At 36.0% G+C, this 12,243-nt stretch overlaps 2 protein-coding genes across 2 annotated transcripts; both read left to right on the top strand.

Moving 5' to 3' along the window:
- The first annotated feature begins 2,576 nt into the window (after positions 1 to 2,576).
- On the top strand, positions 2,577 to 5,126 carry LOC112099998. The gene is made up of 4 exons (XM_024187558.1): positions 2,577 to 2,679; positions 3,022 to 3,465; positions 4,807 to 4,907; positions 4,992 to 5,126. Exons 1-4 carry the CDS (start codon positions 2,577 to 2,579, stop codon positions 5,124 to 5,126), a joined length of 783 nt encoding a protein of 260 aa, XP_024043326.1.
- Positions 5,127 to 7,415: 2,289 nt separating this feature from the next.
- LOC18046341 (phospholipase A1-Igamma1, chloroplastic) lies at positions 7,416 to 9,995 on the top strand. Its single transcript, XM_006443852.2, has 2 exons — positions 7,416 to 8,843; positions 9,680 to 9,995. Exons 1-2 carry the CDS (start codon positions 7,513 to 7,515, stop codon positions 9,927 to 9,929), a joined length of 1,581 nt encoding a protein of 526 aa, XP_006443915.1. The 5' UTR covers positions 7,416 to 7,512; the 3' UTR covers positions 9,930 to 9,995.
- The last annotated feature ends 2,248 nt before the right edge of the window (positions 9,996 to 12,243 follow it).

The raw sequence follows: 12,243 nt of genomic DNA, 5'->3' as shown, positions 1-12,243 counted from the left end.
CCCTATGGTTCCATAATTTTTTATTTGGGCAGTCAAGTTTTAATTTTTTGCGTTTAAATCCAAAAATAGTTTTGGATTTAATGAATCCTAGTTTTAGGCCTAATTTCAATTGGGCTTAATGGATTAAAAATGCATAGACAAAATTAAATATATTAAATTTATTTTTGGTCCAAAAGTTTTATTTCAATAAAAAAATAATAATAATAATAAAATAAAATAATTTATTTATTTATTTTATTTCAAAATTAAAATTGGACCAATTATAAATTTAAAAGCCCAATTTCCCCTAGTCCATTAACAAAGACAAACTTATGGAAGATGGACATTGACAAGAAGCCCAATGAAGATTAGGCTTAGGGTTAATGTTTTTTTTTCATTACTAGGAAAGCCATGAATTAAGATTATTTAATTGTTTTTTCTATATGTTATGTTTTGGATGATCACATGCCATGATAACATGTCATATAGAATAGGTAGTGCCACTCTATGCATAATGATACATGTCATTCATTAATAATGAATTTCATTATATTGTTTGAAATTTGCATATGCTTAACAATATTTGATATCATCTAGATAATATTATAGGAAGCATGCAATTAACAATATGTATGTTTTAAAAAGGAAAAACCAATTTTAAAATATTGAGTGGGAGAGGGAAAATTCAAGATAATTTTTCCCACGGGCTCCATTGTTAGTTCAATAATAAAATTATATATATACCTCGACTTCATGATACGGTGATGCTCCCTACGGAGGGTATATATATTAGATATTTTATTTGATGAACTTCTTCAAAGATAAAATTGAAATATTTTTCAATCGATTGCTCACCCCAACGATGACTATTGATATGAAAAATATGTAGATTGAAATAATGGTTATACACTCAACTAAAATTTGTTATTAACCTTCCCAACGAAGCTCTGTTAACAAATTTAGGCTCAAAAGGATAACGATAATTATTTATCATGTCTCTACATGAAAGTAAATAATCCAATGGATAATTGGGTCTAGTAAGTGTAGACATGACTTCCCCAACGGATAGCTTGTCAAAGCGGTACTAGATTATCGTTGCAATAAATTAAAATGCATTTATGGTTTTTTGCATTTTTGTCATTTATTGTGAATATTATTTCAAATTATTTATGCATGGATGTTTTATTTTTCAGAAAATGTCTTCCCTGAGCCCACTTACTATTATTCTGAGTCAAAACAAACTCACTGGAGAGAACTATATAGATTGGAAAAGAAATCTATTCATTGTCCTGACTGCTGAAAATTATAAATATGTCTTAACCCAGCCATGCCCTCCAGTTCCAGCAGATGATGCTCATAGAAATCAGAGGAGGCTTTATGAGAAATGGCAAAAGGCCAATGAAATGGCAAAGTGCTACATTTTAGCCTCGATTTCTAATATTCTGCAGACCAAACATCAGAACTTAGAGACTGCCACTGAAATAATGGATAGTCTCCAACAGATGTTCGGGCAGAGTACTCGCTCTGCGAGACAAGCAGCGCTGAAAGGAATTATGAACAGTAAAATGGGGAAGGGCACAAGAGTTCGTGATCATGTCCTCAAAATGATGGACTATTTGAATGAGGCTGAGATTCAGGGAGCACAAATCGATGATAACTCAAAGATTGACATGGTGCTAGAATCTCTGCCAGAAACATTCAAGGAGTTTAAGGTCAATTATAACATGAACAAAAGAAACATGACCTTAACTGAATTGATGAACGAACTTCATTCTGCTGAAGAGATCTATCGTGCTGAGAAATCTCTGGGAAGCATAAATATTACTGAAAAAAGTTCATCTTCTGGGCCTAAGCCGAAAGGCAAAGGTAAGAAGAAAGCTGGGAAAAAGAGACCGTCTACCAAGCAAGATGGCAAGCCGAAAGGCAAATGCTTCAAGTGTGGACAGAAAGGTCACTGGAAAAAGGATTGCCCTAAGATTGTGAAATCAGGTATGGGAAATCTTTTTGTAATTGAGGCCTGTTTAGTTCAGAATCCTATTGACACTTGGGTGTTGGATTCAGGAGCAACTAATCATATTTGTAATTCACTTTATTGGTTTCAGGAAACCAGGAAAATAAGTGAAGGAAGCGTCAAGCTGCAGTTAGGGACAGGACAGTTCGTGTCAGCAGTAAAGACTGGATCTGTTTTATTATCTTTTAATAATGAGACTTTAGTTTTGAATAATTGTCTTTATGTTCCAGACATTAAGAGGAATTTAATTTCAGTAGCTTGTTTGTCAAAGCAAGGGTACACTGTAAATTTTGGATCCTCTGTTTCTATTTTTCATAATAAGAGATTTATTTGTTCTGGTACATTGGAAGATAATTTATATCATTTAAGTCCAATGATCCATTATTTGCATGACACAGTGATAAATAATGATGAGCATGCACATTTATCTAAGAAAAGAAATATTTCTTCCAACCAATGTTACCTCTGGCATTTACGCTTGGGTCATATAAACCAAAATAGGATACAGAGAATGATCAAAGATGGGCTCTTGGGTCCATTAGAAAATGAATCATTGCCACTCTGTGAATCCTGTTTAGAAGGGAAAATGACCAAAAGGCCATTCTCGGCCAAAGGAGTACGTGCAACAGTACCACTTGAATTGGTACATACAGATGTATGTGGACCAATCAATGTACAAGCTCGAGGAGGTTATGAGTATTTCATCACTTTTACTGATGATTACTCAAGATACGGTTATGTTTATCTGATGCGTCATAAGTCTGAAGCTCTTGAGAAATTCAAAGAGTATAGGGCTGAGACAGAAAATCAATTAGATAAGAACATAAAGAAACTTCGATCTGATCGAGGTGGTGAATTTCTCTCAGGAGATTTCAAAGAGTATCTGGTTGAAAATGGGATTATATCTCAATTGACTGCCCCGGGAACACCACAACAAAATGGGGTAGCTGAAAGAAGAAATAGAACTCTTTTGGATATGGTGAGATCTATGCTTAGTTATTCGTCATTACCAATCTCTTTTTGGGGATTAGCACTGGAAACTGCAGTTTACCTTTTGAACTTAGTTCCATCTAAGTCAGTGCCTAAAACCCCAATAGAATTATGGTCAGGTCGCAAACCAAGTTTACGACATGTCCGTATTTGGGGATCACCAGCACATGTGCTGAAACCAAAGGCAGACAAAATGGATTCACGTTCTGAGGTTTGTATGTTTGTGGGGTATCCCAAAGGAACAAGGGGAGGTTTATTTTATAGTCCTCAAGATAGGAAAGTGATCGTGAGTACACATTTCACTTCCCTTGAGGAAGACTATATGAATAACTTCAAACCTAAGAGTAAGGTAATACTTGAAGAACTGTCAGGTGATCAGGTTGATACTCAGCTTTCAATGCCTGTTACAGAACAGGAAGAACAGCAACAACCAGATGATCAACGCAGGATTAACCCTGAACAACCATCACTTTTAGAACCTCGTCGTAGTGGGAGGGTAACTAGGTTACCTGCGAGATACATGCTTTTGGGAGAAACCTATACGGCTATCTCAGATGAACATGTACAAGATCCCACTAGTTACAACGAAGCTCTAATAGATAGAGATGTTGAATTTTGGAAAAAGGCCATGAATCAAGAAATGGAATCTATGTATTCCAATAAAGTCTGGGAACTTGTAGAGGCACCAAATGGGGTAAAACCTATAGGATGCAAGTGGATCTACAAGAGAAAAAGAGGAGTAGACGGAAGGGTGGAAACATTTAAAGCAAGATTAGTAGCCAAAGGGTTTACTCAAAAAGAGGGAATCGATTATGAGGAAACTTTTTCTCCGGTTGCTATGCTTAAATCTATCAGGATCCTGCTCTCCATTGCTGCAGTGCTAGATTATGAAATTTGGCAAATGGATGTCAAGACTGCCTTTCTCAACGGGCATCTTGAAGAAAACATCTACATGCAGCAACCAGATGGATTTATACAAAAAGGCCAAGAACACATGGTATGTAAGTTGCAGAGATCCATTTATGGATTAAAGCAAGCATCCCGGTCATGGAACATCAGATTTGATCAAGCGATTAAATCGTTTGGATTCATTCAGAACATTGATGAACCATGTGTGTACAAGAAAATTCAAGAAAAATCTGTATCTTTCCTAATTCTTTATGTAGACGATATTCTCCTAATTGGAAACGATATAGGAGTATTGACTACAATAAAGAGTTGGTTAGCAAAACAATTTGATATGAAAGACCTGGGAGAGGCAAGCTATATTCTTGGTATCAAGTTACTTCGAGACCGGAAGAATAAAACTTTAGCCTTGTCTCAAGCGGTCTATATCGATAAGATATTGGCTAGATTTAGCATGGAAAATTCCAAGATTGGTTTATTACCATTCAGACATGGAATTACATTCTCTAAGGATCAATCACCTAAAACATCTGAAGAGATAGAGAGAATGAGACGAGTTCCCTATGCAGAAGCTGTGGGAAGTCTCATGTATGCCATGCTTTGCACTAGGCCAGACATCTGTTTTGCGGTAGGGATGGTTAGTAGATATCAATCTAATCCTGGACCTGAACACTGGACTGCGGTCAAGCATATAATGAAGTATCTGAAAAGAACTAAAAATTATATGCTTGTGTATTCTGGTGATGAACTCATTCCAGTGGGTTATACTGATTCTGACTTTATGTCAGATAAGGATTCCAGAAAATCAACTTCCGGCTATGTATTTACATTGGGAAGTGGAGCTATTAGTTGGAGGAGTGTGAAACAATCTTGTATCGCAGACTCCACAACTGAAGCTGAATATGTGGCTGCATCCGAAGCTGCAAAAGAAGCTGTATGGCTCCGCAAGTTCCTACAAGATCTTGAGGTGGTACCTGCTGTAACTGCACCCCTTAAACTATTTTGCGATAATAGTGGTGCGGTAGCTCAATCTAAGGAACCAAGGAACCACAAGAAACAAAAACATATTCAGAGGAAGTATCATCTTATAAGGGATATAGTGCAGAGAGGTGATGTGGAGGTTACTCAGATTGCGTCACAGCAAAACTTGGCAGATCCTTTTACTAAGGCCATACCTGGGAAACCTTTTAACTTGCACTTAGAATCCATGGGCATGCGTGAGATGCCAAATATGCTTTGAGAGCTAGTGGGAGATTGTTGGGAAAATATGCTCTTTAAAAGCATATGTGTTTATTTAATTAAAATAAACAGTTTTTCTGATTAATAAAATAAATGAGGTATTTTATTCAAATATCTTAATTGCATTGATACTTGTATTAAAGTCCATTTAATCATATTATATGTATTTATGTGATCACCATGTGGATTCACAGAAGACATAAATACAAGTTATCTTATGATTAAATAAATTTAGTTCGCAGTTGATAAATAAAGTTGGACACTTTATTTAGGTATAGACTGTAATAAATTCATTGAATGATTTGTCTTAATCATGTATGAATTTATTGATGTAGTACGACTATATTGAACAGGATCACATATGAGATTTAATTAACTTTGTAATAACTGTCAGACTTATTAAATCTCATAGGCATTGATTTTACTGTAATCTTAATCTTGAGTTAATTATGATTTCATGATTGTAATTGTTATTCCATTTGAGTTACCAATGGGCATGACACATACTTGTAGTCTAGATTACCCGGTATCTTGGTGGGAACAATTATGAGTATTGGAGTTATGGATTAACAATATAGAATTTGTACAACACATCTCTTGATGGGTTTTCGGTACTTGATCATAGAATTCTCTGGCCAGAGTGTGTCAACATATTTAGTATGTTGAAAATGATCATTAGAGAAAACCAGTAAGGATCAAGGAATAAGATGTTATTAAATTGATTGGACAGTTGAGATATCAATTTAATTAACGATGTGGTACAAAGGATTGTGCAGTAAAGAAATCAATGTGGCTTGGGACGAATTATTATTCGAGCATACAATTATGGAAGTCAGTTCCAATCTTTTAGTGGAGTAGATTTGGAATTAAATAATTGGGCTAGTTTAATTACAGGCCTAATTATTGTAGCCACTATTGTATGTTCCCAAATGATCCCCGGGTTAGCTCATTTAATTGATTGCACCACTGCTGGACTAATAAGCAAGATAACTAGCTATTTGGGTCAAAAGCCTAAATATATCATTTAGTGGGAGGCTCCATTTAATAAGCTTATGTGTAAGGGGCCTTATGTTATTTTACATGGTGGGTCCCCTATTAAATGAAAAGTAACGTGAGTTTTATTTTGGGGGAATCCTTGGAGCCTAGGGTTTTCACTAAAGGGAGATATATAAGGCTTATTTTCCCAAAAAGGATAAAGAAGAAGCCACTTTATACAAATCAGAGAATAAGATTTTTCTCTCCATTGTTGAGAGAAAAATTTTCTCGTGCTAGTTGCTTTGGTAGTGATAAAGGCGCCCACACGTCAAGTGCAGATCGAACCTGAGTCATAACCTGGAAGATCATTGGAGACAGTTCGTGATCTAACTAGCGTGGTGGTGACGGATCGTGATCTAACAGGAGTGGTGGTGGCGGATCGTGATCTAGGAGCCTAAATCACTTCAGCGGAAAAAGTCAACTCGGATTTTCAAGGTACGATTTCTAGAATACGAATTCTTATATATTATATGAGAGCGATCTTCAAAAGGTTTTATAAAAATTTAAAAACCTGATTTTTCCCCAACAGTGTGATGTAATGCATTGAAGACAATTTGCCTGCAGTCGGTGCTCGGTTTCTTTTCAACTGGGGCCCGTATTCTGTCGGCCTCCGAATGTCGTAGAAAGTAGAAAGTGATCAAGGGGAAATGAAAGACATTTTTCGAAAAAGATGATGCTTTGCCATTAGACTACACATGTCATAGTTAACCCATTGCGTCACCGTTGGCATTGATAGCTTAATGGCTTATGGTTGTTTTTTTCCTCATCAGTATCACATCCTCTTATCTTTTTAACCAATTAGACTTTACTTCAGTCCAACCATCAAAAGAACTCTAAGCAGACACTTTTGTTTTTGTTATATATAGAAGATAGGGCTTGATCCAAGGATGCCTCTTTTATTTCTATTTTAAATTAAGTAGAAAGGTTCAAGTCTTTTCATACAGATATGTTCTATGCATTTTCTCTTATGCCCTTCAAAAAATTAGCCCTACCTAACCATTAATCAGAGGATTTAGGTACTTACTTTAGTCCAACCATTGAGAAATACTCTGCGCATGCATGTATGGATTACTGTGGACACATATGACATATGGTGGAAGTTATCACAGAGGAACTCTCGGGAAACCAAAAAATAATAAAAGATAGGCACCTCGACTAGCTCGGGGAACCCCATGATTCACATGCACTTAAAAAATACAATATGTACAGATTTATATAATAATATTAGGATAGCATTATGTAAATAATTATTTCTCCTCCCAATATAACTCTCTCGCGCACCTTCCTTTTTCACAAGTTCACCAGATCATCTTGGACCAGCAAAATTAAGCTTCGCAAATAAAAGTCCTTCGATGGCAGCATTTTGTCCATCCAACACGATTCTTTCCCTTAAAAAAAACCCAGCAAATGGTAGTTTTCGAGCTGGAACGGGCTTCCTGGTTTCTCATTCAGCCCAAAGATCACAATTTGGTCCCTCGAAAACCCTAAGCTTTGGAACAAAGAAAGGACCAACCACTGCCATACCTAAGGTCTTGTCCAAAACTAACGAGTCCTCACCATCCATAATCACTGAACTGGACAAACAGCAAGATCATCGCCAACAACGCGGAGATGGTTTTACGACCAATAAACAAGAGACCGCAGAGAGAAAATTAGGTGACGTGTGGCGAGAAATCCACGGCCAAGATGACTGGGTTGGCATGATTGATCCAATGGACCCAATTTTACGGTCCGAACTGATCCGGTACGGCGAGATGGCACAAGCCAGCTACGATGCCTTCGACTTTGATCCATTTTCAAAGTACTGCGGAAGCTGCAGATTCATGCAGCGTGAGTTCTTCAACTCACTAGAGATGTCCCATCACGGCTACGATGTCTCCAGGTATTTATACGCGACCTCGAATATCAACCTTCCGAATTTCTTTAAGAAGTCTCGCTGGCCTAAGATGTGGAGCAAGAACGCCAACTGGATGGGATACGTCGCCGTATCGAACGACGAAACCACGAAGCGTTTGGGCCGCCGTGACATCACCATTGCGTGGAGAGGCACGGTGACGCGCCTCGAGTGGATCGCTGATTTGATGGATTTTCTCAAACCCTTTTCGAATAACAAGATCCCCTGTCCGGATCCGACAGTGAAAGCCGAATCCGGATTCTTAGATCTGTACACGGACAAGGATGTCACGTGCCGGTTCTGTAAGTTCTCAGCTCGAGAGCAAATACTCACAGAAGTTAAAAGATTACTAGAACTTTACTACGACGAAGACGTCAGCATAACCGTCACGGGGCACAGTCTGGGGAGTGCCTTGGCGATATTGAGCGCATACGACATCGTTGAGACCGGCATCAACGTGCTGAGGGACAGCAGGGCTGTGCCGGTATGTGTGTATTCGTTTTCGGGTCCTCGGGTCGGGAACGTGAGATTCAAAGAGAGGATTGAGATATTAGGGTTAAAGGTTTTGAGGGTGATTAATGTGCACGATGTGGTGCCTAAAACGCCCGGTTTTCTATTTAATGAAAATGTTTCGCCTGTTTTGATGAAAATGGCTGAGGGGTTCCCTTGGAGTTACTCGCACGTTGGGGTTGAGTTGGCGTTGGATCACAAGAACTCTCCCTTCTTGAATCCCGCGGCTGATCCTACATGTGCCCATAATTTGGAGGCTCTCTTGCATTTGCTTGATGGGTTAGTATTTTCTTCTTCTTTTATTAATTCATTTTATGATTATCCTTAGAAAAAAAAGCTTTATTTTTTCGTTAATTTGGCATTGGCGTGATTACAATGCTTTCAATTAAGTGATCACTACGTTAAACATACATTATTGATGAGTGTTTTTTAGATGGTAAAACTGATACTAATTTGTTTCCTAAAACAAACTTCGCAGGTCATATTCTTGCCGGATAGATGTAGTGTAAATTTTCTCGCGTGGTAGATATAAAGTTTCTGTCAATAATGATTAATCTATACAATATCGCTTTAAGTACTAGGGCCCTCATGCATCGCGAATTTTGATTTTGATGCTATAAGATATGGCAGGTTTAATTAAACGTATCGGGAGTCGGATCACTTAGCTGGAAAAGCAATTAAAATATGAAACCATGATTAGATGATGCCGCTTGTGTCCGCTTGCTTATATATGGCCAAAACTTCTAGTATTTAATAATTACTTAAGCTCTTGTCAATGGTCACGACAGTTTTGATATTTCTGGAAAAAGGTGTTTTTGATAATAGTAGTGGGATATATATAATATATAAAGCCTGCAAGTAATATGGTTGTATCCAAAGGCAAATCTTTAAAATATATCAAAGAAAATATCCTTGACACGTCCTGAAAGCCGCCATTGTTTTAGTGACATCAACTTATGATTAGTCATTAGAATTTATGATTACGTAGAGAATTTGAGATATATAATCAAGTTTCACCTTATAATTCATCCTTCCTTAAGGAAGAAAAGCACCTTGATTTGCGTTCACGTTTAACGAAGTGATATTAATTAATTAATTGTGAAATGCATGTGCAGATACCATGGAAAGGGGCATAGATTTGTGCTAGCAAGCGGAAGAGACCCGGCACTGGTGAACAAGGCGTCTGATTTTCTGAAAGATCACTACTTGGTTCCGCCGTATTGGAGGCAAAATCAGAACAAGGGATTGGTCAGGAGCAAAGACGGGCGTTGGGTGCAGCCTGAAAGGCCTAAACTCGATGATCATCCCCCCAATATTCACAACCATCTCAAGCAATTAGGCCTTGCTCATTCGGAGCATTTCTAGCTAGTCTACTTCAGTCTACATATCTCCGTCCGAATAAGTACTTGAGCATGCATCCAGTTCTAGGCTAAATATTTGAAAATGCTGCTGTCGATGTGAATTAAGTGTAAAATATATTTATATTGTAATGTATGATTTTGGGCATATAGGGATACAATGACATGATATCATTCAAAGATGATCAATACAGGGAGTCGAAGACAAATTTTCTTTTAAAATTTGTGCACTGTAACTTTTTCAATTATCTAATGGTGGGTATGGCCTAATTAATAATACTACCGACAAACGTTGAAATATATTAGATTGCAATTAAATGGTTCATACACAAGAAAATGAAAGAGAATAGAGGAAACATTAGTTGATAATGTGTAAGTTTCCTTTTATAATTGTGTATACACACACACACACACACAATATATATATAATATGGGAATAAAAAGGTCAACGCAAGCAACCATTGATTAGGACGTGAAAGTTTCCTTACAGGTATATTATTTACCACTAATGAAAATTAAAGAATTTTAATATTTTTTTAATTTTGATTATTTTAAGTTTTTAGGAATATTATTGGATACCCCTGACCTTTTGCTTAAAATTAATGTTACCTAAGGTTTGAAACTAACCCTCAAATATCCCCATAACTAGGGATGACAAAAAGGCTCAACTTGAATTTTGGTCCAATTGACTCAACTCGAATTTTTCAAACTTTGACCCGAATTTAAGGGTTAAAATTTGGGATCGGGCTTAAAATAAAGGCGATCAAATTACTTAATAATAAAAAAAATGTGTTTTATTTTTATTTGAATTAGACATTTTTTTGTTTATATTTAGTTATTTATATGATTTTATGGTTGAGATATTGATTAGAGTAATTTTTATATTTAATTTTAATATACTAGGAGAAGTAAATTTAAATTATTTAAAATTAAAAAATTAAAAAATATATTTGGTTAGGCTCGAACAAAGCTCGAGCCCAACCCGAAAGTGAAATTTTGGGCTTTTTATCGGGTTTAGGCCCTTTATTTATGCCCAAACTTGAGTCCGACCCGACAATTTGCCATGCCTACCCATAGAAGTGAGGTAGGATAATCACGTGATGACGTCGTCATTTCGTTAAAGGATCAAGCCGGTCAAGGCAATTTGGCAAAGATATGCATAGAACAAGGATCATAATCAAATACAATAGAAATAAATTCTCGAATGTTGTGTATACTAATAAGTTGTGGAAATGGGGTTAAGGGAAGGAGAATTAATAACTTACTTACTTTTAAAAATAAATAAGAAAAATGTGAATCAAATTGATGGGTCTATACTAATTTGGAAATGGAAAATGAGATTTTGATTTCTATTTTCATGACGAACTAAAATACCCCCACCTACATTCCATAATCTCAATTTTGTCCTCATTAAAATATTTTAAAAAATAAAAAAATCAAAATCAAGCATCAATTGAAATCAATAGCACCCGTCAATTTTCTAACTAGGTTGCCGATAATTGTGTCATTGATGTTCGCTGCTGCTACTCATCTTTGTTACTCTCATGCTATTTCTACCAACTGTTGCTCTTCTCAGCCCTTGCTTTGTTGTTGTCCCCTGCATCGCCGATCATCGATTTAGCCATTAGATAATAGATACATATACACAAACCCTATATATACGCGTTTGAGGCAGCTGCTCCCCATTCCATATTCTAGGGGAATATTCCCCCAAATATAGGCATGGGAAGTAGTTGCGATGTGGCAGCGCAGTTGCCCCAAACACCTCTATAGTGTTAAATAATTAATAAAAGATTCATTTGTTAAAAAAGTCAGGAGGTTCATAAAAATCATTATTAATATTAATATTAATAAAATTATTTTTATTATTAACAATAATTATTAATAGTAATAAATTGTTGAATAATAATAATTACAAGTATTATAATAAATAAAAACGGTGATGACAATAGTTAATTAAGGATTTTTTAGTAACTTGCAACAATTTAGCTCATTATAATTTTGATTTTAGGATAAAACAAATACATTAATGTAATATAACTCATTTCGATTTCGATTTCAATTTTTACGACAATTTATTCGATTTTTAATCTTTATATCCATTCTAATTATTGATCAGAAAATAAATTAGTAGGTTGCTGATATTTGATCTCTTCAATTCATCACAGAAGGTGGTAGGGACAGGAAGGAGAGCGGACCAAAATAAAATAAACATACTTTTTTTTTTTTTTAAATAATAAGATAAATTGAAAAGTTGGATTTAATGAGATAAATTTGAAGGGGTAAAAAATGTCAATGTACCACAACAGCACGCTTATTAA

This window comes from Citrus clementina, unplaced genomic scaffold (genome assembly GCF_000493195.1).
Source record: "Citrus clementina cultivar Clemenules unplaced genomic scaffold, Citrus_clementina_v1.0 scaffold_3, whole genome shotgun sequence".
Classification (NCBI taxonomy): domain Eukaryota; kingdom Viridiplantae; phylum Streptophyta; class Magnoliopsida; order Sapindales; family Rutaceae; genus Citrus; species Citrus x clementina.
Note: the sequence above shows the minus strand (reverse complement) of the source record. Positions and strands in the feature narration are given on the sequence as shown.

Coding starts and splice junctions, on each gene's coding strand:
- LOC18046341 (XM_006443852.2), top strand. CDS start 7,513: ATGGCAGCATTTTGTCCATCCAACACGATTCTTTCCCTTAAAAAAAAC. Junction 8,844..9,679: donor CTCTTGCATTTGCTTGATGG/GTTAGTATTTTC, acceptor ATGCATGTGCAG/ATACCATGGAAAGGGGCATA.
- LOC112099998 (XM_024187558.1), top strand. CDS start 2,577: ATGACCAAAAGGCCATTCTCGGCCAAAGGAGTACGTGCAACAGTACCA. Junction 2,680..3,021: donor CAATGTACAAGCTCGAGGAG/GTTATGAGTATT, acceptor TTTGGGGATTAG/CACTGGAAACTGCAGTTTAC. Junction 4,908..4,991: donor TTTGCGATAATAGTGGTGCG/GTAGCTCAATCT, acceptor GATATAGTGCAG/AGAGGTGATGTGGAGGTTAC.